The sequence below is a fragment of the Triturus cristatus genome, chromosome 3_1 (genome assembly GCF_964204655.1).
Source record: "Triturus cristatus chromosome 3_1, aTriCri1.1, whole genome shotgun sequence".
NCBI lineage: Eukaryota > Metazoa > Chordata > Amphibia > Caudata > Salamandridae > Triturus > Triturus cristatus.
In genome coordinates this window covers 45,825,952-45,853,445 of record NC_140583.1, presented here as the reverse complement: position 1 = coordinate 45,853,445, position 27,494 = coordinate 45,825,952, and the positions used below count along the sequence as shown (strand labels likewise).

General features: G+C 46.1%; 1 protein-coding gene across 1 annotated transcript in view; it reads right to left on the bottom strand.

Moving 5' to 3' along the window:
• LOC146859666 (embryonic protein UVS.2-like) overlaps positions 1–23,894 on the bottom strand; it is an 82,286-nt gene extending 58,392 nt beyond the window's left edge. Inside the window, exons 1-3 of the mRNA XM_085643419.1 lie at positions 23,775–23,894; positions 6,976–7,000; positions 5,058–5,123 (exon numbers count right to left, since the gene is read on the bottom strand). Of these exons, the coding sequence (XP_085499545.1) occupies positions 5,058–5,123; positions 6,976–7,000; positions 23,775–23,843 (160 nt within the window). The 5' untranslated portion in view covers positions 23,844–23,894. The remainder of the gene's footprint in view (positions 1–5,057; positions 5,124–6,975; positions 7,001–23,774) is intronic.
• Between the last annotated feature and the right edge of the window lie 3,600 nt (positions 23,895–27,494).

The window sequence follows — 27,494 nt, the reverse complement described above, 5'->3', positions numbered from 1 at the left end:
GATGTGAATCCGAAGGCCTTTGGGGAGCAAGACATAGTGATGATGGGGTACTTCTGGGACTCCCTCACCTTCAGGGGGCGAACAGTGAGAACGAAGATCTATGTGGCTGAGAAAGGAAGGAGCCTGGTGGGATGGACGGACCTGGCAAAGCTGGGGGTGATGCTAGTCCCGGGGGCGGACGATCCCATAGTTCTGAGGGATGATTGGGTCAACTACATGCAGCCGGATGACTTGCCTGAGGGCTTGGCTGAGGTCATCGGCAAATTTGAGTCTGTTTTTGAAAACAAAGTAGGGTGTGTGAGAGGATTCGTGCACGCCATTCGATTGAAAGAGGATGCCGTGCCGATAAAGCACAAGGTCAGGTCGGTTCCCCTATCTGTCAGAGGGGAGCTGAAGGCTGTTCTTGATAGGCTGAAGTCGGAGGGAGTGATAGAGGAAGCAGGCGCATCAGAGTGGGTGTCCGCAATCGTGGTGTCCAAGAAGAAGAGGACAGGGGACATTCGGCTGTGTGTGGACCTGTGATCCTTGAACAGAAATATCCTGGTGAACTGCCATCCTCTGCCCAACATTCAAGAGATCCTGTCTTCCACGTCAGGATCGAGGTTTTTAACTTTGATAGACCTGAAGTCCGCGTACCACCAGGTGTGCCTCACGGAGGATTCCAAGAAACTGACCACCTTTATTACCCCATTCAGAGCGTACAGGTACGTCCGTCTCCCATTCGGCCTCGCTTCGGCTTCCGGTGTCTTCCAAAGACTGATGGATCTGCTCTTCTGCGACATGAAGGGCGTTGAAGCCTTCCAGGACGACATTTTAGTCCACACGGCGGATGAGGAGGGGCACCTGGAGCTGCTGGGCAAAGTGCTGGAGGTGCTGCGAGAAAAAGGGATGACGGTTTCCAAGGACAAGTGCAAGTTCATGGAGGGCAAGATCGACTACTTAGGACACGTGCTGACCCCGGAGGGCATTGCGCCTAAAGATGACTTGGTGAGGGCCATACGTGATGCTCCATGTCCCGGAGACAAAGACGCCTTGCGATCGTTCCTGGGGCTCAGTGAATACTACTCCAAATTCATGCAGGGATATGCGACCAAGGTGGAGCCTTTAAGGAAACTGCTGAGGAAGAACGAAAAATTTACATGGGCGCAGGACCAACAGGCTGCTTTTGAATCTGTCAAGCAGGCCATCGTGGCGGCTCCAGTGCTACAGCCGTACAACAAGGCATTCCGGAACGTGATCACAGTTGACGCTAGCGCCAAGGGTATCGGCGCGGTGTTTTGCCAGTTCCAAGGGAAGAAGGAGAACACGGTTGCTTTCATATCCCGGTCACTGAGTGACGCTGAGAAGCATTACAGCACCATCGAGCGGGAGACGCTTGCGTGCGTATGGGCCGTGGAGAAATTGAAGAACTATCTGTGGGGTATGGAGTTCGAACTGGTCACCGACCACAAGCCCTTGATCTACATGATGGACGGCGAAGGTCGCGGCAACGGGAAAGCCAGCTCGAGGCTTCTACGTCTGCTGTCCAAGCTGCAGCAATATCACTTCGTCATCAGACACATCAAGGGTGGCCTCAATTGCAGGGCGGATTGCCTGTCGCGCATGCCGGTCAATGGCGAGGAGGACGTTTCCCTGGATGACACGGAGTGCGTGGTGGCGCTGGTGGACGCTACGGCCATTTGCGAGGGATCCATTTCTGAGGAAGAATGGTTGACGGCCCAGGAGAAGGACATGACTATTCGTAGGGTGATGGACCATATGACGGCTCGTTGGCCCCCGATCCGGAACTTGAACGGTGCTCTCAGGAGTTTCCAACAGGTTAGCCCTGAACTCACCATCGAGGGCGGCTTCGTGAAGAGACATGAGCTGTTTGTGCCGCCGGAAGGGTTGAGAGAAAAGCTAATCAGGATAGCTCACAGGGGCCACCCGGGCGGTACTGCCACGAAGAATCTCCTCAAGCAATACTACTGGTGGCCAGGGATGTGCAGCGACGTCGGCAGTTTTATTGATCGATGCGGACCGTGTTTAAGGGCCGACAAGCATTGGAAGACGGCAAAAGGAACGCTGCAACTGGTGGACATTCCTGCCGGTCCATGGATCAAGGATGCCATTGACTTCGCAGGCCCGTTTACCCTGCTGCCAGACGACTGCAGACATCTCATTGTTCTCACGGATTACTTCTCCAAGTGGATCCACTACAAGTTCGTCAGGGAGGTTACCACTGAACGAGTGATCAAGGAGCTGAAGAAGATTTTCGCTAGTGAGGGTCAGCCGAAGGTTTTGGTGTCCGACAACGGCACCCAACTGGTCTCCAGGCAGATGAAGGACTTCCTGGCCAGATTGGGAATCAAGCAGGAGAAGACCCCGCTCTACAGCCCTAAGAGCAATGGGCAGGTCGAGCGGATGAATAGATTCTTGAAGGAGGGTGTGCAACAGGCGGTTGCCTCCAACTTAGATGTGAAAGCATTTCTGGCGGACAAGATGCACACTTTCCACAACACGCCTAATGCAGTTACGGGGCACACTCTGTTTTACCTGATGAGAGGGAGAAGGTGTATGAGTGAGCTTACTCCCAAATTTAATAAGTGGTATGACATGAGGGAGGAACCTGAGAATATACCTGATGAGAGGTTGAGAGTCAAAGAAAGAATTGTGGCTAAACAGGAAAGCAACAAACGGTATGCAGATATGGTGAACAGAGCCAAAGTTAAAGATGTAGTGCAGGGGGATTGGGTATTGGTGAAGAAACCAACCAAGGTGATGAAAGGAGAATCTGTATTTCAGACCCCTGCACGTGTGCAAGGAGTGACAAAGGGAGCTGTCTGTTTGGAAGGAGGGGGATGGCGTAGCAAGGACGACATTGTCAGGCTCAAGGCAGGCCAAGAGGAAATCATCATGAGAGGCAACCAGGTGCGCGAGGCTGAGAGCGATGATAGTGTGTACGAGTGGCAGGTTCAAGAAGACAATGATGGTGCCACTGGTGATGGTATGAGTGGTGATACGCCTCCTGTACGAGGGCGGACTGGACACGGAAGTGCAGACCGGTGTGAGAATACGTGGCACGGCCTAGGGGATACCGAAGGCCGTAGTGATAGCAGTCCTAAATCTGTGAGGAGTGACAGTCATAATGTAATGAGTGCAAGCCAAGATGGTACGGGCACTAGCGGCGGGGGGTCCACCCTGTATGTCACTCCCCGCAGACCAACAAGGCATATCAGGGCTCCCAAGAGGTTCGAAGATTTTGTTATGAGGTAAAGTTATGTATATTTCTCAATTTGTTAAGAAAGGGAGATGTTGTACGTGAGGTAACGTACTAGTCTTGCGACGCAGAGGACAGTCCTCTTTCCCTTGTATGTTGCCTCCTGACGTCACTGGCCAATCCGATGTCGAGGATGGCTGTGACGTCAGGGGGCGGCGGGAGGAGGACAGAAAGAGCGCGAGGACGCTAGCCGGCGGTTGATTCACCCGCTGCTCCTCGTGTGCCGTAATATTTACCGGAGTTAATAAAAGGCTCAGTTCTACCAAGTAACCTGTCTCGCCTCCCTCATTCATGCCACTACACTTACCAGACCAATATCTGGATTGCACCCCTTCGACGACTGGACTGCTTAATATACTTATGGTTTCAGACAGGCCTTGTTTCTGTATAGGTATGGCCAGAGGTGCAACCTACGGTAGCAAGATGTTGCCATTTCAGTTTTTTGTCAATTTTAAATAGCGCAAACTCGACCGAAGGTATCGGAGCGCTTTACATGACCACAGGTTGAATTACAGGTGGACACATTCATTTTTAGGCACGGGGAGATTAAGTGATTTGACTAGTATCACAGGATCTTTGAGCCTCCTCCTGCCAGACTCGACCCTGGTTCCCCAGCTTCAAAGTCGGCCGCTCTAACCGTTAAGCCACTGTCCATCTCTCAGTAGGGACGTTATTTCCTGGTAGTAAGGCACACACTCCTGACGTATTCGACCGCAGGGCCCTAAACCCAGCACAAACTCTCCTGGAATTCCTGCTTTGTCTCTGCCTGTTCCTTCCTGCATGAAGTCTTTCCTCAGGCGGATGGTGTGGCGATAATCTTGTCTGCCCGAGCGCTCAGAAGCCTGCGTAGCGCTTCTACACACGTGGTGTGATTCAACCACAACAATGCTTGACAGTAAAGCTGATGAAACAAGTGAAAATGGCTAGAGTGCGGTTTGCTTCGGCAGTAAAACAAATAGGAGAACGCGGTCTTCATATATTCCATATAAAGAACTTTAGGGGAAATGTGCTGCACCCGAAGAAGCAGTACACAAAAACAAGCGCGCGCGCCTCCCGCAATTAGGGGGTGGAGGTGATGCGTCCGAGAGCAGGCAGCATTTCCCTTGGGGGAGCGAGCGCTATAATTGAAACTATATGGTGCTGCTTGCTCCCGCAAGGGGATAGCTAGACCTGCACGCGTTGCCATTGGAAGCAATGCAACGCGTGCACGTTTTTGCCCGCAAAGCTGTGCCGATGACTAAAGGTCTCTCCTAAGCAGCGCATGCGCGCTGCATAGGCGAGACCTAAAAAGATGATTTGCAACTTCTATGTGTGCTGTACAATGCAGCACACATAGGAGTTACAAATCACCATTTGTGATTGTTTATGTGAAAAAAGGGACACCTTCCTGCACATAAACAATCATTCCCCCCAACGCAGATGCCCGCTCATGCGCGTTTGTCGCTGACTATTCTTTAACAAAGTGTAGTGCCCTGAGGCCCCGAGGTTTGCCGTCACCTTGGTTAATTTTGATCTCGAAGATACCTAGGATCAGGGTCACAGCTGAATATTGTGTAACAGAGAGTAGATACCTGGAGCACTGAGGTTATCCCTTACCTTGGTTCCTTTTGGTGATGATGTCGAAGATGTCTGGGCTCAGGGTCACCTCTGACTACTGTCTAACAGAGGGCAGCACCAAAGCCCTGAGGTTTCCTGTTACCTTGGTTCCATTTTGATCTCAAAGGTGCCTGGGATCAAGGTGACAGTTGAACATCGTGTAAGAATGTGTAGCGCCCAGAGGCCCAAGCTTTTCTCCTACCTTGGTTCCCTTTGGTGATGATCTCGAAGACGTCTGGTCTCAGGGGCTCCTCTGAATGCCGGGTGTCTGAAAGAGAAGGCACATTCCCAGCTTCACTTCAGCTGCTCGTGCACTGGAACAGGCGGATTCATAAAGCAATTATAGAAGATGAAATATTCTCTGAGTCCAAATGTGCATCTGTGTCTATACACCATGGGCCCGATTCACAATGGTAAACTTAGACCAAAAGCCTAAGTTTACGACTTTTGTCTAAGCTTACAAGTTTCGTTATACATAAAGGTACGCTACGAGTAGTATCTTTACGTCCATTCTCAGTGCAGAGTTTCTGCACTCGGGGCGGAATCTCCGCACTCGGGGTGGTGTGCGGAGGTTTTACTTCACACCCAGAATGGGGTCTCCGGACCAGGAGTGAAGTCTCCACAATGGGGGTGGAGATGTAGATTCTGCTCCGGGTGCGGAGTGGAATCTCCAAACTCGGGGCAGAGATTCTGCCACAAGTGCAAAGATTCCGCCACGAAAGCGGAAACTCTGCCCTGAGTGCGGACGTAAAGATACTTCTCGTAACTTCTCTTTGCGGACACCAAAAGTAGTAAACTTAGACTTCTGGTCTTGAATACCGAAAGCCATAAACTTAGAGCCTCAACTGATAGAAAATGATGCAGCACGGAACCGCATGCCATTTCACTGCGCCATGCTGCATCATTTTCAAAGCATAGGAATGCATTGAATTAACCACAATACTACACATCCCTGTGCTTTCTCCTGTGCAGGAGCACAATTGGCTGCCAAACGCCAGTGCAGGCGCCCTTGTTTCATTTTGCAAGGGTGCCTGCGCTGTGGGGATTATTATGTTTGTGGAGGAAGGCACACCATCCTACACAAAAACCAATCATTGATGGCATTTTCCTCTTTATATGCATGCTGCAGAATCCCGCACGCATAGAAAGAGGGAGTAATGAGGAGAAATAAAAGCATCTCTCCTCGTTACGCCATTGCTATGCCTCCCGTGCGGAAACGCAGGATTCTGACGCATTCTCAGTTTTACAAAGTGTTGTAAATCTGGGAATGTCTCAGGTTCCGTGGATGTTGTGTGGGAACACCGACCGCAACACCCAGGGAACGCCCCTTTCATGCAGAGTAATGTGTGAAAGGGGCCCATATTTACAAGGCCATGAAATGTCACGCAGGGTGACTTAACGTGGCCTTATAAATGTGGGCAAGCCCATTGCGCAGCCGGTGCGTCACATTAAGGTGACTCACCCACAGCGCAATGGGCTTGTAAATAAGCCCTTTAGATTATATTGTAAGTTTATTTACTTTTGCGAATCGAGCCCAAATGTGTATTTCTGGCAACTAGCAAAAATGTTCATGCACATTGTGTGGGAAGGGGTGAAATGCTCAGAGCCCTGCAGGTCACAGGAATTATGTGGCAAAGAGAGAAAAATTTGCATTTCTAACTAATTGAAGGGATATATGCTCTTAAAATGTTTGACATGTTAAATTCTTTCCCAAACACTGGTTCCAAATACACAATGGAGCTGTCCGATAAATAAACAGCTCCCTTCTGTCTCCCAGCCAACGGTGCTTAGGGTTTTGCTTCTCTGCGGGCCTTTCTCTAGTTCTCTCTTATCAATGTTCAACATTTTGCACCTGCAGTTAGTTGTGTGAATGCTCCTCCTTTCATCCTCACACCTTGCGACTCATAGCAGCATTATGTTCATGCACAAGGCTCACATGCTTACGATGCACATGTTTCAGGGTGGCACATCATACTCCCTTTGAACATACACAAGATCTAATTTAAATTGATTGAGTAGATAGACACAATGCAGCCTCCACCCTTCCCAGAGTATAGTGCTTCATTATGTACAGGAGCTATGCTCAAGTTTAAACATATCCCGACTGAAAATATACTTACGATTTTTCTCCAGTTCATAGAAAATCTGCAAAAGAGAAAAAATACATTTGCATCACACAAGAACTTTTGGGAACCCTAAAGCCACGTTTTAAAAGATGACATAAGATGTAGGTTGTGGTGTATGTCAAAATATCGAAAGAACAAACCTCCTCCTGCAACGGTGTGAGCTGCAGGACATCCCCATGCACAGTGTCATCAAGGTAAGAGTATCTTGGGGAGTGGAGATTTACTGCTCCAATGCCCCCTTGTTGACTTCCCTTGTTGATACTGTGCAGCTGATATCTTACACTCAGTATTGCTGCGGATCGATATTCAAGCGCCCATACTGTGGTAAAACACTGTGGCTCCTGGCCTGGTTTGGCCCCTTGTTTCACACACTCTGGGTTGCACAGGTGTCAAGGGTGAAGTCTGTGGTTCATGCACCTATTTGGATACTGACAACTGCTGAAGAAACGTTTCGGGGAAAGTGTCACAAGAACAAATGGCCTTCAGCAGCACAGATGGCTCCGAAGATGTACAGAGTTCACTATAATGTAACAGAAGAGTCTATGGAGCGGTCCTCGAGGTACCTCAAGTAGAACCATCTGACGCCCGCACTAATCCTGATGTGGGTACAAACTCTTCTTTGTGCCCAAATCGGAATTTAAACGTGCATGCGAACTCCATACTCGCAGGTTTTTGGCAACATTTTTGCCTGGTAAATAGTGTCAAACATCAGGCAGACACACTCCACAAAATCCATGTTCGAGTTTCCAGACATATATACTTCTTCTAACATGTGCAATTTAGCCCTCTACCCCCATTCCGAGACCCCAAATGCAGAAAACTGAGCACATTGTCCAATAGCCATCCATCATGTAAACACCACAATAAACCCTACCACACAGGACCACTGCTTACAATGAGCTCAGTTTGATGCAGGAATTACATGGTCCAATTAGAGACGCGAACATCTCGGTGGGATGCAGGCCCAGGATGAGGACCTTGGTGCTGGAAGATGTCCTGGGAGGTTCACTACAAACACCCTCCCAAAGCCCTACTCTTTATACGATTTGCAAAATAATCCCAGTTGGAAATCACACTTTCAAAGGCACTTCAAATTTGATTGACACTTAACACTTGTCCAGATAAGTTACCTCACAAATGCTCATGGTGCCTGTCATGTGCCTCTAAGATTACTCTCGGTGTCTAGACACTCTGCTCAGGGGCGTAGTTTACAACGGTGCTGCGGCATTAGGGCCCACAGGTGAGGGAGTCCTGCTTTACTCCTACTCTGGGGGACTATTATGCCTGTCTTGTACTACGGACCATGTGCACAGGAGGGGCCATTTCTCTTGGTTTCATTGGGGCTGTGGCACTCTGTAGTGCCTGTCTCATGACCTCTAAGCACTGTAAAAACTGTACCCTAAAACGTTGGCGGTGGTTCCCTGTCATCCCAGCTGTAAGTTTACAAGAAGCTCCTTCAGCTGTGCCAGGAGGTGCGTCCGCCATGTCGGCTCCACTGGTGCAGGAGATGTGAAGGCCTCACATATGTAATACTATCACAGATATACTCCCCTGCTCAAGTGTGCTCTCTAGGAAACTCACCTGAGACGCATAGCATGTACACAGGGCTCTGTAATACTGTCACTGATGTACTCTCCTGTACAGGTGCGCTCTCTCTGAAACTCTCCTGAGACGCATTACATGTACACAGGGCTCTGTAATACTGTCACTGATGTACTCTCCAGTACAGGTGTACTCTCTCTGAAACTCACCTGAGACGCATTACATGTACACAGGGATCTGTAATACTTTCACTGATGTACTCTCCTGTACAGGTGCACTCTCTCTGAAACACTTCTGAGACGCATTACATGTACACAGGGATCTGTAATACTGTTACTGATGTACTCTCCTGTACAGGTGCGCTCTCTCTGAAACACACCAGAGACGCATTACATGTACACAGGGCTCTGTAATACTGTCACTGATGTACTCTCCTGTACAGGTGCGCTCTCTCTGAAACACACCAGAGACGCATTACATGTATACAGGGCTCTGTAATACTGTCACTGATGTACTCTCCTGTACAGGTGCGCTCTCTCTGAAACACACCAGAGACGCATTACATGTACACAGGGCTCTGTAATACTGTCACTGATGTACTCTCCTGTACAGGTGCGCTCTCTCTGAAACACACCAGAGACGCATTACATGTATACAGGGCTCTGTAATACTGTCACTGATGTACTCTCCTGTACAGGTGCGCTCTCTCTGAAACATACCAGAGACGCATTACATGTACACAGGGCTCTGTAATACTGTCACTGATGTACTCTCCTGTACAGGTGCGCTCTCTCTGAAACACACCAGAGACGCATTACATGTATACAGGGCTCTGTAATACTGTCACTGATGTACTCTCCTGTACAGGTGCGCTCTCTCTGAAACACACCTGAGACGCATTACATGTATACAGGGCTCTGTAATACTGTCACTGATGTACTCTCCTGTACAGGTGCGCTCTCTCTGAAACACACCAGAGACGCATTACATGTACACAGGGCTCTGTAATACTGTCACTGATGTACTCTCCTGTACAGGTGCGCTCTCTCTGAAACACACCTGAGACGCGTTACATGTACACAGGGCTCTGTAATACTGTCACTGATGTACTCTCCTGTACAGGTGCGCTCTCTCTGAAACACTCCTGAGACGCATTACATGTGCACAGGGCTCTGTAATACTGTCCCTGATGTACTCTCCTGTGCAGGTGCGCTCTCTCTGAAACACACCTGAGACGCATTACATGTACACAGAGCTGTGTGTTACTGTCACTGATGTACTCTCCTGTACAGGTGCGCTCTCTCTGAAACACACCTGAGACGCATTACATGTACACAGGGCTCTGTAATACTGTCACTGATGTACTCTCCTGTACAGGTGCGCTCTCTCTGAAACACACCTGAGAGGCATTACATGTACACAGGGCTCTGTAATACTGTCACTGATGTACTCTCCTGTACAGGTGCACTCTCTCTGAAACACACCTGAGACGCATTACATGTATACAGGGCTCTGTAATACTGTCACTGATGTACTCTCCTGTACAGGTGCGCTCTCTCTGAAACACACCTGAGAGGCATTACATGTACACAGGGCTCTGTAATACTGTCACTGATGTACTCTCCTGTACAGGTGCGCTCTCTCTGAAAGACACCTGAGACGCATTACATGTACACAGGGCTCTGTAATACTGTCACTGATGTACTCTCCTGTACAGGTGCGCTCTCTCTGAAACACACCTGAGACGTATTACATGTACACAGGGCTCTGTAATACTGTCACTGATGTACTCTCCTGTACTGGTGCGCTCTCTCTGAAACACACCTGAGAGGCATTACATGTACACAGGGCTCTGTAATACTTGCACTGATGTACTCTCCTGTACAGGTGCGCTCTCTCTGAAAGACACCTGAGACGCATTACATGTACACAGGGCTATTTAATACTGTCACTGATGTACTCTCCTGTACAGGTGCGCTCTCTCTGAAACACACCTGAGACGCATTACATGTACACAGGGCTCTGTAACACTGTCACTGGTATACTCTCCTGTACAGGTGCGCTCTCTCTGAAACACACCTGAGACGCATTACATGTACACAGGGCTCTGTAATACTGTCAATGATGTACTCTCCTGTAGTAAGGACTCCCTTAATACGTACATACATTGTTAAGTTAGCATAACCGCGTTAGAAGTTAGAAAGCCATCTTGCTGCTTTTGCACACGGCACTGCGTTTACATGTTATTGCTTAAACGAACTGCTGACTCGAGTTTTGCCTCACACGAGAGCAATCTGTTGTTACCATCCCGAGCTCTGCGAAGCGACCTTGGTCTGCACACGATGTGACAAACAGTCTGAGTTGTTAGACAATGCATGTTTTCCACTCTAGGTTGATCGACCCACTATTTAGCCATAACACACGAGCAGCTGCACATACCTGAAAGTTGGTGCTTTTAATATCACGGACATCATGTTTATTATTCAGACCGAAGACGAGCCTTCCTGCGAGAAGTCTCCTGATGCTCCTGTGATGTGATTTCACTAAGCTGATCTTTGAGGTATGGGGTCCCCTATTCAAGCCTAAGAGACCTTCTGTTAGACTAATAATAATATTAGCTTCTTAGTAAAGGGAAAGTGGTAGTATCCACTGTCATTATAACATGATCACCCCTTTTATATTCTATGGAATTGTAACTATGTTAATGGTTTTGATTTTAATCATTTGTCTGCTTGTATTAGCCAAAGTACTGCATATTAGGACACGTGGTCTATAAAAATAAACTCTTTTTATTTTCACCGTGTCTCTGTTGATTCTTGTTGTGGACTGATGTGAGAATAATATACGAACAGGTGTTTCCGATTCCCACCATTCCTGAGTATGTACTGAGTCGCGTGTTCTGGGTTGTCTTTTCATTGGGACCGCCGAGCTAAATCTCGGATAACGAATGGGACACTTATGCTAGCCGGATACTGGGTTCTGGGTTCTGAGGTGAGTTTCTGGTACACCACAACTCACTGAGGTCCTGGGGTTCTACGCATAGTTCTGTGTATAAGCAGAATCCCTGCAACATGGCGCACCTAACGTTTGGTCTATGAGTTGAAACGCCTTAGTAGTGCTCGCGTTTGTCCACAACACCCTCATTCTTGTTTCCGGATAACAAGTCTGACGGATTTAAACCTACCTAGGTCTATTGATATAGGTTCTTTCAAGCTTGATAATTAAAAAGGTTAGTGAACCCTTGTGCTACTGATAGTTTCACGTGTATTGTCCTGATGTCGGTGGATATTGCGGCGCATAGCCGAGCGGCTCTAAAACGTCATTTGACGCAGTATGGGGTACCGGACACTGGTATGAACGTCATCTTTGTGGTGGGAGCCGATGCGGCTCATCCCTATGAGTTGTTCTACTCTTGGGTGACGATTCCAGCGGTGGGGGATGATGACACCTTTCATTCTTACACTGCCGCTGCAGTGCCGGCGAACTATACGCCGTATAGGACACAGGAAATACCAATATCTGCTTGGCAGCATCTTATTTGGTTTAATGGCGCCCTTCCCCATGTGGTTATACCGCCGAGAATGGGCCCTTTATCAATTGCAGGGGCCACTTGGCCGGTACTAGCCGGATTTACGCCTCATCCCCGTTACCTCACGGTGACGGTGGCAGAGCTGCGTGTACTACACACTGCCCTAATTACGGTATATAGGGCGTTGGTGCAGTATGTGTCGCGCAATATGCAGGCGGGGGCGCCTGCTGTTGCGGGACAGCCTACTGATCATCACGCGGTGGTCATTAGTCCTGTTATGGTCAATTCTGTTATGGGCAAGCGCCCCCTAACTAGGGATGATTTCCCATTTTGGCTTGCTGAGAAATTTGACCAAATAGAAGCGGTTTACCCGAATACTTCACCTGTGGAGAAACACAGGATCCTCACCATTAGTTTGCCTAAGGACTTGGTCCCACACATTGACGATTGTACAAATTGGGGCAAGGTCTTTGCAGCGACGTACGCGCAGTGCTATGGCACTCCGTCTATGTTGCAGCTGCCCTCCGTAATCAAAAGAGTTCAAGAGAACCATGGTGCGGAGTCTGCGATAGAGTTAGGGATGCGGCTCCTCGGGCAATTTGACCTGGTGGCTACCATGATAATTGGTAACCTGAAGGGTGATGCTTTGCATTTCCAGGTTCGTAATGAACTGAAACGAATTCCTGAGGAGGACAAACCGCAGGAGTTTGCGAAAATAATCGCAGAGGCATATCGGGATTTGGGTCGTAGCTCTTTAGGAGTTAAGCCTGTCATAAAAAATCCCGATCTAAAGCAGCAGGGTAAGGCAGAAACGTCTGGTAAGGACGACCGGCCCTTTTTTCCTAAACAAAAATGGCAGGTTAAACAACAGGGGAAGCAGCAGCAGCAGAAACAGGGATCTCGGCCTGCCTCTCCCGTACAGTCTAGTAGTGAACGCACTTATGATCTGCGCGATCGTGCTGCTATAAAGTCTCCTGATAGATTTCAGGTTTCTGAACAGCGCTCTCCTCGTTCTTCACAGGTATATCGGCTACACAGTCCGGTGGCGGAGGCGGTGGCAAAGGTCGGGGTGCTCCACAACAGCGTGACCAGCCCCGACAGACTGAGGGTAAAGGCAAGCAGGACGAATTTGCACGACAAAGACCCCCGTTTCAGAAGAAGAAAGTGGCGGCTCTGACGGCAAGGTATGCCTCAGATAGTGCGGACACAGCTTCGGAACCGGACATGGGCGCTGACGCTCCTGGACAGCGCAGCGGAAATTACCATAGTCCGTCAAGCTCTGCGTCCATTTCTGGCGGTGACAGCAACTGATATATCGGTTACTGTGGAAACAGCTGACACCAGAGTGGCTCCCCCTGATAGACTTTATGAAATAGTCTTATTAATTGAGGGTGACATACAACGTACAATAAAAGGGATTTTTGGGGATAATCTGACCACTACCTATGATATCCTCCTAGCGGAGGCGGATTGGCCCCCAGCTTTCATTTTAGAGGCTCCTAGAGGGGAGGAAGTAATCCTCCCGTCCTTTGCGCACCGTTTAGTTTTGGATTACCGGCACCTAAACTCCCACTGCCGGACCTGCGCGGTACAAAATACACATAGTTCGGCTTTGGTCGATAGTCTCGTTCGTAAAAGATTTAAAACGACACTTGACATTTCCAATGGCTTTTTTAGCCATAACCTGTCCACACTGAGTAGCCAGTGGACAGCGTTTACTTCGGGCGGAAAACAAAAACAGTTTACCAGATTAGCCATGGGGTACAAAAATAGCCCTGGCGTCTTTTCTGCTCGCGTGGTTTCTCTTTTAGAAAGAATAGACCCCGAAGCATACTCATATGTTGACGATATCTATCTTACGGATGATGAGCTGATGCCACATCTGTCTCGCGTTGACAATATTATAGTGAGTTTTGCAGACTATGGCTACAAATTCAATTTTGCGAAGTCACACATCGCAGAATATACGGTGTTGTTTTTGGGCTACGAGCTCAACAATGAAGGTAAGGGGTTAGCCCCCCACTTTCTGGAAAAGTGTGCACGCTTGAGTGCTCCTACGACACTGAAGAAATTACAATCTCTGCTGGGTTTTCTGAATTTCGGCCGTACGTATATTCCTGATTATGCCCAGCGTATCAAGCCGCTTTACGCCTTGGTACAGCCTTCATTTTCGAAGTCTAGCTGGCAGCTAGAACACTCTGCTATTTTACAGTCTTTACAGGCTGACCTTCTTGCTTCACAATACTTGCTGACACGTGATAACCGCACTAACCTGGTAATAAGAATGGTACCAGGCGCCGTGGGGTTCACGTATTTGACGTTTAATGAGGGCGACACAGTCCCCATTGCGTATAAATCCCACTTATACACCTCTGCTGAATTACGTTTTTCCACGGTCGAAAAAGTTCTGACTGCTGTGCAGATGGCGATCCTCAAGGAACGCGCACTGTCGCATGGGAAACAGATTCTGGTTGTAACACCATATCCTGCTTTAGAGGCAGTGACAAAAGCAAGTGTACCAAATTCTAAAGCTTTGCATCCACGGTGGATACAATGGGCTACAACACTGACGTCGCCAGACGTCACTTACATCTTTGATGCCTCATTACAGACTCAAGAGTTCTTGCAGTATGAATTCGTTCATCCGGCACCTCTGTCTTTGCGCCCGCTCGAAGAATACCATTGTGTCATATACACTGACGGGTCTGCGCAACCCGCAATTGGATCGAAGCATGCTTATTCAGCGGCTTGCGCAATTGTCGTAGGTACATTCGTAAATGGTGAATTCCAATCTGATGCAGTGCATACGCAGTCGTTGGGTGATTGTACCGCGCAATTGGCGGAGCTCCGGGCTCTAGTGCTTGCACTGGAGTTTGCTGATCCCCGAGTCACTACTCTTATAGTGAGTGACTCCTTCTACTGTGTCCAGTCCTACAATGACAATTTACACTTCTGGTCTCAGAATGATTACCGTGACACTAAAGGTAGCACAATTAAGCATAAAACGCTTTGGGTTCGAGTGGCAGACTTTAAAGAACGTCTCCCACTCGTAAGTGTTATACACACTCTTGGTCACCAGCGGCTTGGTGTCCATGCTGTCGGCAACAGCTTAGCTGACGAGGCAGCGAAAACAGCAGTGGCTACATACTTAGTGGCAGTAGTTACAAGATCCAAAAGTAAGATTGATGATGACATCTTGGCAGCTATTGCTGCTACAGAGAAGGGAGGAGATTACCCAAAGGGTTTTCCCTCTCGGTATATTTACCATTTAGGTCCTGATAACGTCCCGTTAGTGAGGATTAACGACGTTGGTGATAGAATAATTCCCAACGCGGACTGCAGACCAGCACTGATCTTGGCTGCACATGAGGGGTTGGCGTCTGCCCACGCCGGTGTGTCAGCTACAATATCTCTGCTACAACAACGTTACTGGTGGTTTGGTTTATATAAACAAGCGCGCGCTTATGTTCTTGATTGTGACATTTGCCAACAGATTAAACCTTCTACTGTTGCGCGCCCACCACAGACACAGCTGTACATCTCTAATAAGCCATTTGGTTGTGTTTATTTAGATCACTGCGGTCCTTTTTCTTCTGATACTGCGTACAAGTACATCTTGGTTGCAGTGGATTCGTGCACACGTTTTCTATGGGTGTGGCCACAAAGGAGTGCTGACTCGCGGACTGTCATCAGGGATTTGCGTGTCTTTGTGGGAACTTTTGCGTGTGGTACCTTCCATTCTGATCAGGGCCCTGCGTTCGCCTCTAAGGCTTACAAGGAGGCTATGAAAAATTTGGGGGTCCTTGTCAAATTTTCGTCTCCCTACCGACCTGAGGGTAATAGTGTGGTGGAGCGAATGAACCGTGACTTAAAGCAATCATTGACAGCACGTGTTTTAGGCACAGGCCGGAACTGGCTAGCCCATTTGTATAACGTTCAACGTGCACTAAATAATCTCCCTAGAAGGTCTCTGGGTGGGCGGACCCCGTACATGATGCTCTTCGGAATCAGAATGTTTGTTCCAGACCTTGATGGTCTAGACATTGCGGCGTCAACCGCACCCTTTGACGTAGATGATCACTGTGCTGTTTTGCAGACTCTACAAGAAGCCAGAGACTCTCTTTCGAAAGAACATTTGCCCTCCACGTCTGAAGCTGAGGTTCAGATTCCGGTAGTCGGCTGGCTACCCCGAGTTGGTGATCTGGTCCGTGAGAAGGTGGAGAACAAGAAGGAGTTTGGCCCCTCTTATCGTGCACCAGTTCCAGTGCTTGGAGTGCAGGGTACAAGAACAGTCATTTTACCTCCACTTCCTGGTCGCAAAGAAAACAGGTACATCTCTATTGACAATGTCAAACTTCAGCGAGTGGCCGATACTTCTTAGTATGACTCCGGCAGTTTCATGCCAGACAATGCAAAGAAATTCAATGATGGTTCCTGCTTCTACCACCTTGTCTGATGTTGCAATCGAGATGCATTCAGTTACTGATCCCTTGCTGATACCACCGGCTGGTGGTTTGTCCGATGAGACTGAGTATGCTTATCCTACACGTTGACCTTCGCCTGTTTTACAATCTACAGCGCTTGGCCAGTCCCGTTTTTCCTTTGACACTAACTCTTTGCCCTCACCTCCCCCATCAAACATTGTTGTTTTTGTGAGCTGGTTTAAGAAGCATTTTTTGATAGCTCCTTGGACATACATCTGGTTGATGCTTTTTGGTATTTTTTTGTTCATGTCCATTGGATTTGTTGTAGTGTTCTTCCGTTTGGTGGATGGACATTATCTCAAAGAGAGATCGACAATTAGACTTATCAATGGAACTTTGGCCCCCCACTCCTCATCCCACATCATGAAAAGGGACCAGACTTTTGTGAATATTACTGCCTGGCCCGTCCTGGATGGAATCGCATGGGATGCTGTTAAATTTCAAATTCATGGGCCTACAGAGGTCATTAATGTGCCTAATGTATTTCGTGTTTCTATGGGCGATGTAGTTAAACAGAACATACGTTCTGATGATTGGGATGTACACGCCATTGAAGCACTATTTTCAGATTTGAAATATTATGCCGCCTTTGATGCAGAGGATTTGTATGACAATGCGGCTAATTATGCGGAACAGTATTGTTTTCAACATTATGGCAATCACTTCTTGCATAAATCAAATTCGTTTAGGAATTTTGTAAATTTTACCCAGTGGGAACATTGTCCCACCCCCTCGTTTGGCAGTTCACACACATTAGTTGATAAGTTTACTTATTTTACTGATTTCAGTGTTTCAGCCCCGGCTTCCTTTTATTTTAAAGTTAAGCCTGAGTCTGCCTCCAAGGTTAGACTGACACACACCAAATTGCTATATTCTAAGTCCTTTATGGATGAGTTGTCAATCAAAGGTTATGATCTATGGAAGGCTACTATTGATCTTAAGTCGGTTTGGGGTTCCAAACCGTGGCAGGTTCAGGGAACTGAAGCTTTACACCGTGCCTGTCTAGTACCAAATCATATGTTGTTTTTAAATGCAACCATCTTCCAAACCACCTGTTTCGGATTGGCCACTTCTAAAAAACTAAATTCGCCTTCTGTGCCGGATCTGGGTGCTTACCCAAATTGGGATAATCACACGGATCTGTCCCTTCCTGCTTTACAGTTATTGGTATCCAATTCGTCCTTCAACATTTCGAAATTTAATAGTGAGGGATGGTTAATTTGGCAAAGCAGCTCTGATACCTGTCAACGTCGTTTTCTAGGACTGAAACCGGGGTATACTCAAGATCGAGTGGACCCCCGGTTTGAGTCGTCACATACAGTAACTACATACTCAGTAGGGAAATTATGTCAGTCCTGGCTGCGACATTCCACCTTGGCATCTGTCAAAGTTCATTTATCAAAGTTACATGACAAAATAGATTTGAATGATTTTGTTAAAGGTCCTGTGGGTGGCAGATCCAAAAGATGGGCGTATGCTATTTACAACGAAGTATGGAAACTGTCGCAAATTGAGGCAGCTTCAAGATTGAGAGCTATTGATCAAGCTAATATGGAAAAAGTATTAGCAGTTATTGATAACAGCATTAACACTCTTTCTTCTCGCATTTATACATTAGATAATATTGTATCTTCAATTGTTGATATTGTGCAGGATGATGTGTCTGTTCTGTATCATGGTCAAAACCAGTTGCGTTCTGTTATGCAGTTTGCATGGACATTACAAACTTTGAAGGCAGGGAAGGTCCCTTGGGACTATCTGAATACAACATCGTTATTTCTTCCCTTTAACCTTACTGACAAACAGCAGTTCATGTCCATGAAAGATGCTACATATTCCCTGCTCCATATTGAGAAATTGGAGCCGTTACCTTTTTCTGTTGCGGAAGTCGATTCCGCTGTGTGGCTCTTACACGGATTGATAAGTCTACCGTTTGCGCTTTTTAAGTTTACCTCTTGTATGAAACACTATGCTCTGGGTAGATATGAACAGCTGGGTACCGCTTTCATACATGAAGTCTGGTCCCTCCCCTTTACGTATAGATGTACAAGGGACGGTACTGAGGTTTATCTGAAGGGTGAAGAATGTACAACGTCACCTGATCATTCTGTTGTATGTCGGCACATTCAATTACACGGTGCTTGTAATGTACACGCTCCGAATTTGGCCTGCGTCCTCAAAGGTATCCCGGTACCAGTGATTACGCCATCTTTCACGCTGCTTGCAAACGGTAGTTATTTGATTTTAAACAATGAAGCTTGCTGCGGGATGTTAGTAGGGATCCCGTATATAGTAACTGTAACACAGAGGGTTGTCTGCTGCAATAACGTCCTGTTTCCACCCCCGCATGGGAGGCTGGATGCTTCTATCTGGCCTTCAATTCCAACCTTGAAAGCAGAGTTCGACAAAATGAGCAGAATAAGAGCGCTATTGTCCCAAAAGGAGGTGCCATTGACTTCCTCCCGGGAAACATTTGTCCTTCACGTAGCAAATACGCGCACCGAGGTACAGGCGCTTTTGAATACTGACCTCCCCCTGCATTTTGGTGCTTTGATCAAACAATTTTCAATGCCTCGTCCACGACTGGCCTGGCTCATTTTTTTAAACTTGTGGGCTCGGGCCTCGTGACCTCTTTCCAAACTATTTTTGGTGTGATTCCGGCATTTTTTCATTCTATTTTCTCCAGCGTCTTTGGAGGTATCCCGTTAATTCTGGCTCTAGTGGCAGGTGTGCTACTTTTACTTTTCATCTTGCGGAATGGCTGCTCTTTCTGTGCCACACGTCAGCCTGTCCCGTCTGCAGCTTCTTCGTGACAGGATGCTTGATTACTATGGTGTCCTGCCGTTGGCGACTTTGAGCCTGGCATATGGATTATCCTTCCGGTATTCCTACTTCACCTGTGTGCAACCTGTCTTCCACTGCCTAGATTGTCCCTTTGAATGGCCTATGGATTTGTGTTTAACCAACATGGTGTCTCCGGACCCGGATTTTGATCGGCTGATGAGGCCCTTAGTGTCTCACGAGTCTGCCTGTTCTGGAGTTCGGATTATGGCCTACGGTGCGGCACATGGTATCCTGGGTAATTGGGACATCGTGAGAGCGGCATATGACTTCTTGAATATGAGTTACTAGGAAGTACATGCTGGTTGCCCTCTGATGGTGCTAGAGGCTCCGCTGATTGAAGAACACGTATGTTCCTTTTCTTTACTTAACTGGATGGCTGAAACCTTCAGTGGCCGTGCCAATGATTTTCTGCTGGAAGCAGTGGCCACATATGCTGCATATACTTTTATGGATTAAGTGAACTTTCGTCCACAGTGTTTTCCTCACGTGTCTTGAACTGGCCCTGTACGTCTGCACTTCTGCCCGGTGAGGCGTTTTTTCATTTTTTTCACCTCCCCGATTCCAGTTTGAATTTTTTTGTTTTTCCTCTCTATTTTTGAGGTTTTTTCCTGTTCGAACTTTGCCTGAACTGACCAGTTCCTTTTTCAATTGGATACGCCTTGTTCTGCTCTGTCGCGCTTGAACTCTGCGTTCTCTCTCTTTTCTTGCATACTAAGTAGTGCTTCGATCAAGGGGGCATGTAGTAAGGACTCCCTTAATACGTACATACATTGTTAAGTTAGCATAACCGCGTTAGAAGTTAGAAAGCCATCTTGCTGCTTTTGCACACGGCACTGCGTTTACATGTTATTGCTTAAACGAACTGCTGACTCGAGTTTTGCCTCACACGAGAGCAATCTGTTGTTACCATCCCGAGCTCTGCGAAGCGACCTTGGTCTGCACACGATGTGACAAACAGTCTGAGTTGTTAGACAATGCATGTTTTCCACTCTAGGTTGATCGACCCACTATTTAGCCATAACACACGAGCAGCTGCACATACCTGAAAGTTGGTGCTTTTAATATCACGGACATCATGTTTATTATTCAGACCGAAGACGAGCCTTCCTGCGAGAAGTCTCCTGATGCTCCTGTGATGTGATTTCACTAAGCTGATCTTTGAGGTATGGGGTCCCCTATTCAAGCCTAAGAGACCTTCTGTTAGACTAATAATAATATTAGCTTCTTAGTAAAGGGAAAGTGGTAGTATCCACTGTCATTATAACATGATCACCCCTTTTATATTCTATGGAATTGTAACTATGTTAATGGTTTTGATTTTAATCATTTGTCTGCTTGTATTAGCCAAAGTACTGCATATTAGGACACGTGGTCTATAAAAATAAACTCTTTTTATTTTCACCGTGTCTCTGTTGATTCTTGTTGTGGACTGATGTGAGAATAATATACGAACAGGTGTTTCCGATTCCCACCATTCCTGAGTATGTACTGAGTCGCGTGTTCTGGGTTGTCTTTTCATTGGGACCGCCGAGCTAAATCTCGGATAACGAATGGGACACTTATGCTAGCCGGATACTGGGTTCTGGGTTCTGAGGTGAGTTTCTGGTACACCACAACTCACTGAGGTCCTGGGGTTCTACGCATAGTTCTGTGTATAAGCAGAATCCCTGCAACACTCCTGTACAGGTGCTCTCTCTTTGAAACACTCCTGAGACGCATTACATGTACACAGGGCTCTGTAATACTGTCACTGATGTACTCTCCTGTACAGGTGCGCTCTCTCTGAAACACTCCTGAGACGCATTACATGTACACAGGGCTCTCTAATACTGTCACTGATGTACTCTCCTGTACAGGTGTGCTCTCTCTGAAACTCACCTGAGACGCATTACATGTTCACAGGGCTCTGTAATACTGTCACTGATGTACTCTCCTGTACAGGAGCGCTCTCTCTGAAACACACCTGAGACGCGTTACATGTACACAGGGCTCTGTAATACTGTCACTGATGTACTCTCCTGTACAGGTGCGCTCTCTCTGAAACTCTCCTGAGACGCATTACATGTACACAGGGCTCTGTAATACTGTCACTGATGTACTCTCCTGTACAGGTGCACTCTCTCTGAAACACACCTGAGACGCATTACATGTACACAGGGCTCTGTAATACTGTCACTGATGTACTCTCCTGTACAGGTGCGCTCTCTCTGAAGCACACCTGAGACGCATTACATGTGCACAGGGCTCTGTAATACTGTCACTGATGTACTCTCCTGTACAGGTGCGCTCTCTCTGAAACACACCTGAGACGCATTACATGTGCACAGGGCTCTGTAATACTGTCACTGATGTACTCTCCTGTCGAGGTGCGCTCTCTCTGAAACACACCTGAGACGCATTACATGTGCACAGGGCTCTGTAATACTGTCACTGACGTACTCTCCTGTACAGGTGCGCTCTCTCTGAAACACACCTGAGACGCATTACATGTACACAGGGCTCTGTAATACTGTCACTGACATACTCTCTTGTACAGGTGCGCTCTCTCTGAAACTCTCCTGAGACGCATTACATGTACACAGGGCTCTGTAATACTGTCACTGATGTACTCTCCTGTACAGGTGCGCTCTCTCTGAAACACACCTGAGACGCATTACATGTACACAGGGCTCTGTAATACTGTCACTGATGTACTCTCCTGTACAGGTGCGCTCTCTCTGAAACACTCCTGAGACGCATTACATGTACATAGGGCTCTGTAATACTGTCACTGATGTACTCTCCTGTACAGGTGCGCTCTCTCTGAAACTCACCTGAGAGGCATTACATGTACACAGGGCTCTGTAATACTGTCACTGATGTACTCTCCTGAACAGGTGCTCTCTCTCTGAAACACTCCTGAGACGCATTACATGTGCACAGGGCTCTGTAATACTGTCACTGATGTACTCTCCTGTACAGGTGCGCTCTCTCTGAAACTCACCTGAGAGGCATTACATGTACACAGGGCTCTGTAATACTGTCACTGATGTACTCTCCTGTACAGGTGCTCTCTCTCTGAAACACTCCTGAGACGCATTACATGTGCACAGGGCTCTGTAATACTGTCACTGATGTACTCTCCTGTGCAGGTGCACTCTCTCTGAAACACACCTGAGACGTATTACATGTACACAGGGCTCTGTAATACTGTCACTGATGTACTCTCCTGTACAGGTGCGCTCTCTCTGAAACACACCTGAGACGTATTACATGTACACAGAGGTGTGTAATACCGCCACTGATATACTCTCCTGTTCAGGTGCTCTCTCTGTGAAGCACACCTGAAAGGCATTACATGTACACAGGGCTGTTTAATACTATCACTGCACAGGTGAATTTAAAGTAAAGCACACCTGAGAGGTGTCACATATACAGAGGGCTATGGAACCGTCACTGATATTCTCTCCTGTGCAGGCATGTTCCCTGTGAAGCACACCTGTGAGGCATTAAGTGTACACAGGTCTGTGTAATACTGCCACTGATATACTCTCCTGTACAGGTGCCCTTACAGTAAAGCACACCTGATAGGTGTCACATATACAGAGGCCTGTGTAATACTGTTACTGATATACTTAACTCTACCGGCGTGCTCTCTATGGAACACTCAAGAGACGTGTCAAATGTACAGAGGGCTGTGTAATACTGTCACTCATATAAGCTCCTGCACTGGTGCAATGCAGACCTATGTAATATGGTTACAGCTGTTCTTGGTTTTGCAGATTTCCTCATAGTCAGGTGCGGTACTCCTGAGAGGCTTTATGTGTGCATGGGTCTATCACTCACTATTACTACAGCTCCCACCTACACAGGTGTGTTTACAGTAATGCACACCTAAGAGTCTACAACTGCACAGAACTTTATATGGGAATATTACTGCAGCTCTCACCTGTATCTGCACTCAACTCTATATACCATTGTTAAAGGGGATCTCACCTTTACAGGTAGCACACCTGACAAGTCTACAACTGCACAGAACCATATTTAACACTGTTACTGTAGCTTACTTACACAGTTGTACTTACTGTGATGCACACCTGAGAGTCTACAACTACACAGACTAATACATAGCACCGATACTGAAGCGTTCAACCGTGTCTGCACTCGGCTTTGCATACCATTGTTAAAGGGGGTCTCACCTGTACAGGTGTACTTACAGTGATGCACACCTGAGAGTCTACAACGGCGTAGAACCATATATAACACTGTTACTGCGGTTCCCACCTGCACAGGTGTACTTCCAGTGATGCACACCTGAGAGTCTACAACAGCGTAGAACCATATATAACACTGTTACTGGAGCTCTCACCTGTACCTGCACTCAGCTCTTTTTACCATTGCTAAAGGGGTCTCACCTGTACAGGTAAGCACCAGCAGGTGCTCACCAGGCACACTGCGATCAGTGCCCATCCTCTGCTGTCCATCCTTGGGTTCTGAAACAGTGCTCAGGTCACCAGAGGACAGTGTTTCTACCTTCTGGGAGATGCTTTGTTGACCCCAGACCAGTCCTTTATATACCCAGAAGAGGCTGAGCATCCTCCAATCAGCTCTCAGTCCCAAGGATGATACCTCTTACGCCACAGGTCACAAGGTGTGTCTGTCCCTGGGTGGATGTCCTAGGATTTCCTCAGAGGTGCTATGGGTCAAATTATAATAAGCAGCTTTTAAGTGTGGTAAATTTGGTTTGGTACAGAGCCTGCACCGTGATATATTCTTGTTTGAAAAGCCTTCACTCTTTTCTTTCTGTAAGAGGGTGAATATGTGATTGGACACAGGTGCACCTCCAAGGGTTTGGTTCCTCAAACAACAACAATAGACCTTGAGGCACCGAAAGACCCGGATTGGAGAAGATCACATGAGACACAAAAAGTGCATCAGATGAGCTGGACTTAGATGTAATGTTTCAAGAAAAGTTAGGTAGCTTTGTAGATGGATCAGAAGTAAATAGTTGTTTAAGGAAGGAAGGATGGGAGGATGAAAGGAAGAGTTGGTGGACAAAAGGCAGAGTAGGAGGAAGAAAGGCAAAGTAGTAGGATGAAAAGCAGAGTGAGAGAATGAAAGGAAGGGTGGGAGGATGAAAGGATGTGTGAGAGGATGAAAGGAAGAGTTTAACAACAAACGGCCAGATTCAGGATGAAAAGATGCGTGGGAGGGTGCATGAATGAAAAACATGGTAGGAGGCTGAATGAAAAGAAGGGTGGAGTGAGGAAAAGAATTGTGGAAAGCTACTTGTATGTAAAATGGTTCAAGGCCATGGACTGGAGGAATGAAGGGTAAAAGAATAAAATGATGGAAGGAAGAGTGTAATAATGGCCAGGGACAGCTGAAAAGCTTTACCTTATCACCTATCCATGTAACACTGTTACTGCAGCTCTCACCTGTATGGTGCACTTGTTGCAGCGCGGAACATCAAATTTCCCCCTTCGGCACAGACCAACTACCTCAGCATCAAATTCACTCAAATATATTCATTGGTGGGGCCCATAACACCAATATACTTACACTCTGTTGATCTGTTTTCTGAGGGAAATGTGCTTCCGAACACTGACATGAAAGGAATACCTTTACCTTACTCCAAAACACATTGACCACAGACCTAAGATATCCCTCTCATAAGGAGATGGATCATTTAGTTGTTTGAAGGTTTTGTTTCACAGTCATTTATCCAGAACCTCGTGTTGTCAGGGTAGTCACGTCTAACGTCTTGTTCAGCCATCTTGTTTAGGCCGAAATGGTCAACTTAAGCAAAAGAAGCACAAAAACGTAATTAAACATAGAAATGGCTAATAAAATGTTATCCCCTTGCTAATACCCATATGTGTGTGTATTTATCAAGCAGAAGCAACACTCAGAGCGGTTTATACTCACTGAATAAAGCACAAATCACATATACATCACCAAAGCGACAAATAACATGCAATATTCTAATTTTCTACTATTAATATGCGTACTCAAGTTAGTTCACAATTAATATAGCCATGCAAGGAGCAATTCCCACGTGTAATTCTTTTGTTAATATAATTGGTGAGTTATCACTTCAAACAGATTAATAATATTAGAATTAATTGATTATTCGGATTAATATAAACATGCAGAATGGGGGGGGTATACAAAATTTTGTATTACCCGCTCCAGCAATCCCCCCCTTTTGTGATTATATCACCACACTAACCAAAACATTTTGTATCCCTTTTACGGAAATTTAAATTGATTTCTTGTTTTGTTCATATTTCAGTTTCCCCTGTTTCTTCTCTTTTTGCTGTTTTATACATGCTATCCTTTAACTCTTCTAGTTCTATTTCTTCAAATTCCCTTTCTTGTTTCTTATCCCTTCTCCTTAAGTCTTCTCTTTTTATTCTTTTCTGATTTTTATTCTTTCTACAACAAATACAACCTAGTCTAATTATTAATATTAAGGAAATCACACATGTTAATGGAAATAATATCTTACCTATAAATGTACTACCTAATTTTACTACAAAATCTTTAATAGCTGATATTTTCTTACCAATCTTCTCCCAGACACCTTCAACCTCCAGTGGTACAATTTCGTCATACAGTTCTGTAATATTTTTGATATACATTTTCAAATCTCTACTTTTGTCAGGAATGTAAGTACAACAATGTTGAACTTTCAGCATTCCACAGACTCCACCCTCTTTTGCCAATAATATTTCAAGGGCAAGTCGATTTTGCATTACCATAGCAACCATTTCAGTATTCACCAATAAGAATCCTCCAGAGGTGCTTGTTGACAAGCGATCCACAACTGTTGAAAGTTTTCTAATTTTAATTGCATTCAGAGATATTCCCACTGCGGGTATCAGTGCTCCAAAAATGTCACCCACAGTTTCAGTCCAAGATTCTCTCTTACTACGTGCTAAATAACTACCTAAACTATGTACACCATCTCCTCCTCTATCCATGTGGAAAATCTTTGGAAAAACCAGGCCAACATAACATGTGCCATACCAATGGTCTGGCAAACGATAATATGCCCTGTTCCCACAAATGAAATACAGTCCTGGAAAGACTGGATCTCTTCCACCTTTAAATCCCCATCCTCTCATGATCCGGTATGTATCATGGCACTCACTATTCCCTAGAAAATAATTGTCATACGCCGTCTGATTCCTTCTTATACACAATTTCCCTTTCTGAGGCCAATCTAAAGCCATAGTTGGACTCGTTTCCCCTCTTAAATGTTTCTCCGTTTCTACATCCCAAACTGTTTTCTCCACTTTCCCTTCTGAAACCTTTCTTTGTATTTTCAATCTCCTTTCTTCAACCGTATCCAAAAATGTTTTCTCTTCTTTCTTTAAACTGCAAGTCAAGTTATTTCTAAATATTTATTCTAAGGTTAGTTCATTGGTCTCTAAGAAAAATTCACCTAATACCTTTGCAGGTTTTACCTTGTTTAGTTTGTTAATTGCTGGTACTTGTGAAAATATTGTATCTACATCTGAAAAATAATACTCTAATTTACCTGTTTGATAAAATAAACTAGCTATTACACTACATGTTATTCCATATGTTACAGGAAGGTGATGATAAGTCACTCCTTCAGATACAGATGCAGGTAATTGCATACAAACGTAGCAATCCCTTACGTCCATTGTTTTTACATATTCATACAACAATTTGGAAAACACATTGTTAGAAAAATCTGTTATTGACCTGTCTTTATGTAAATAGTTTTTATCTATTCTAGTTGGAAATGCCTTTTGAACTTTCCCTATATTAGTTATGTTATCATTATGTCCTTGTAATGTATCTACAGTAACTTTAAATGAAATTAGTAGAGCAAGAATACTCCAAAGAAGTATTAATAATCCTGTACAACAACAACACATTTTGCACCATCTTCTAAGGAAGGTACATCTACTTTTGCTACTTTCTATGTTTGACATCTTCTAAATGAGCCGTGTCTTTTGACTTAGCCTCTTCTACTTCACAACTAGTTTCTAACCCAAGGCTTCTAAGCACCTACGTGATTCTACCAGTTTTTATCTTTTCAGTATTTTTATTGTTTTTCCATCAGTAACTTCTTTATCTCATTCAGTTTGGCATCTCAT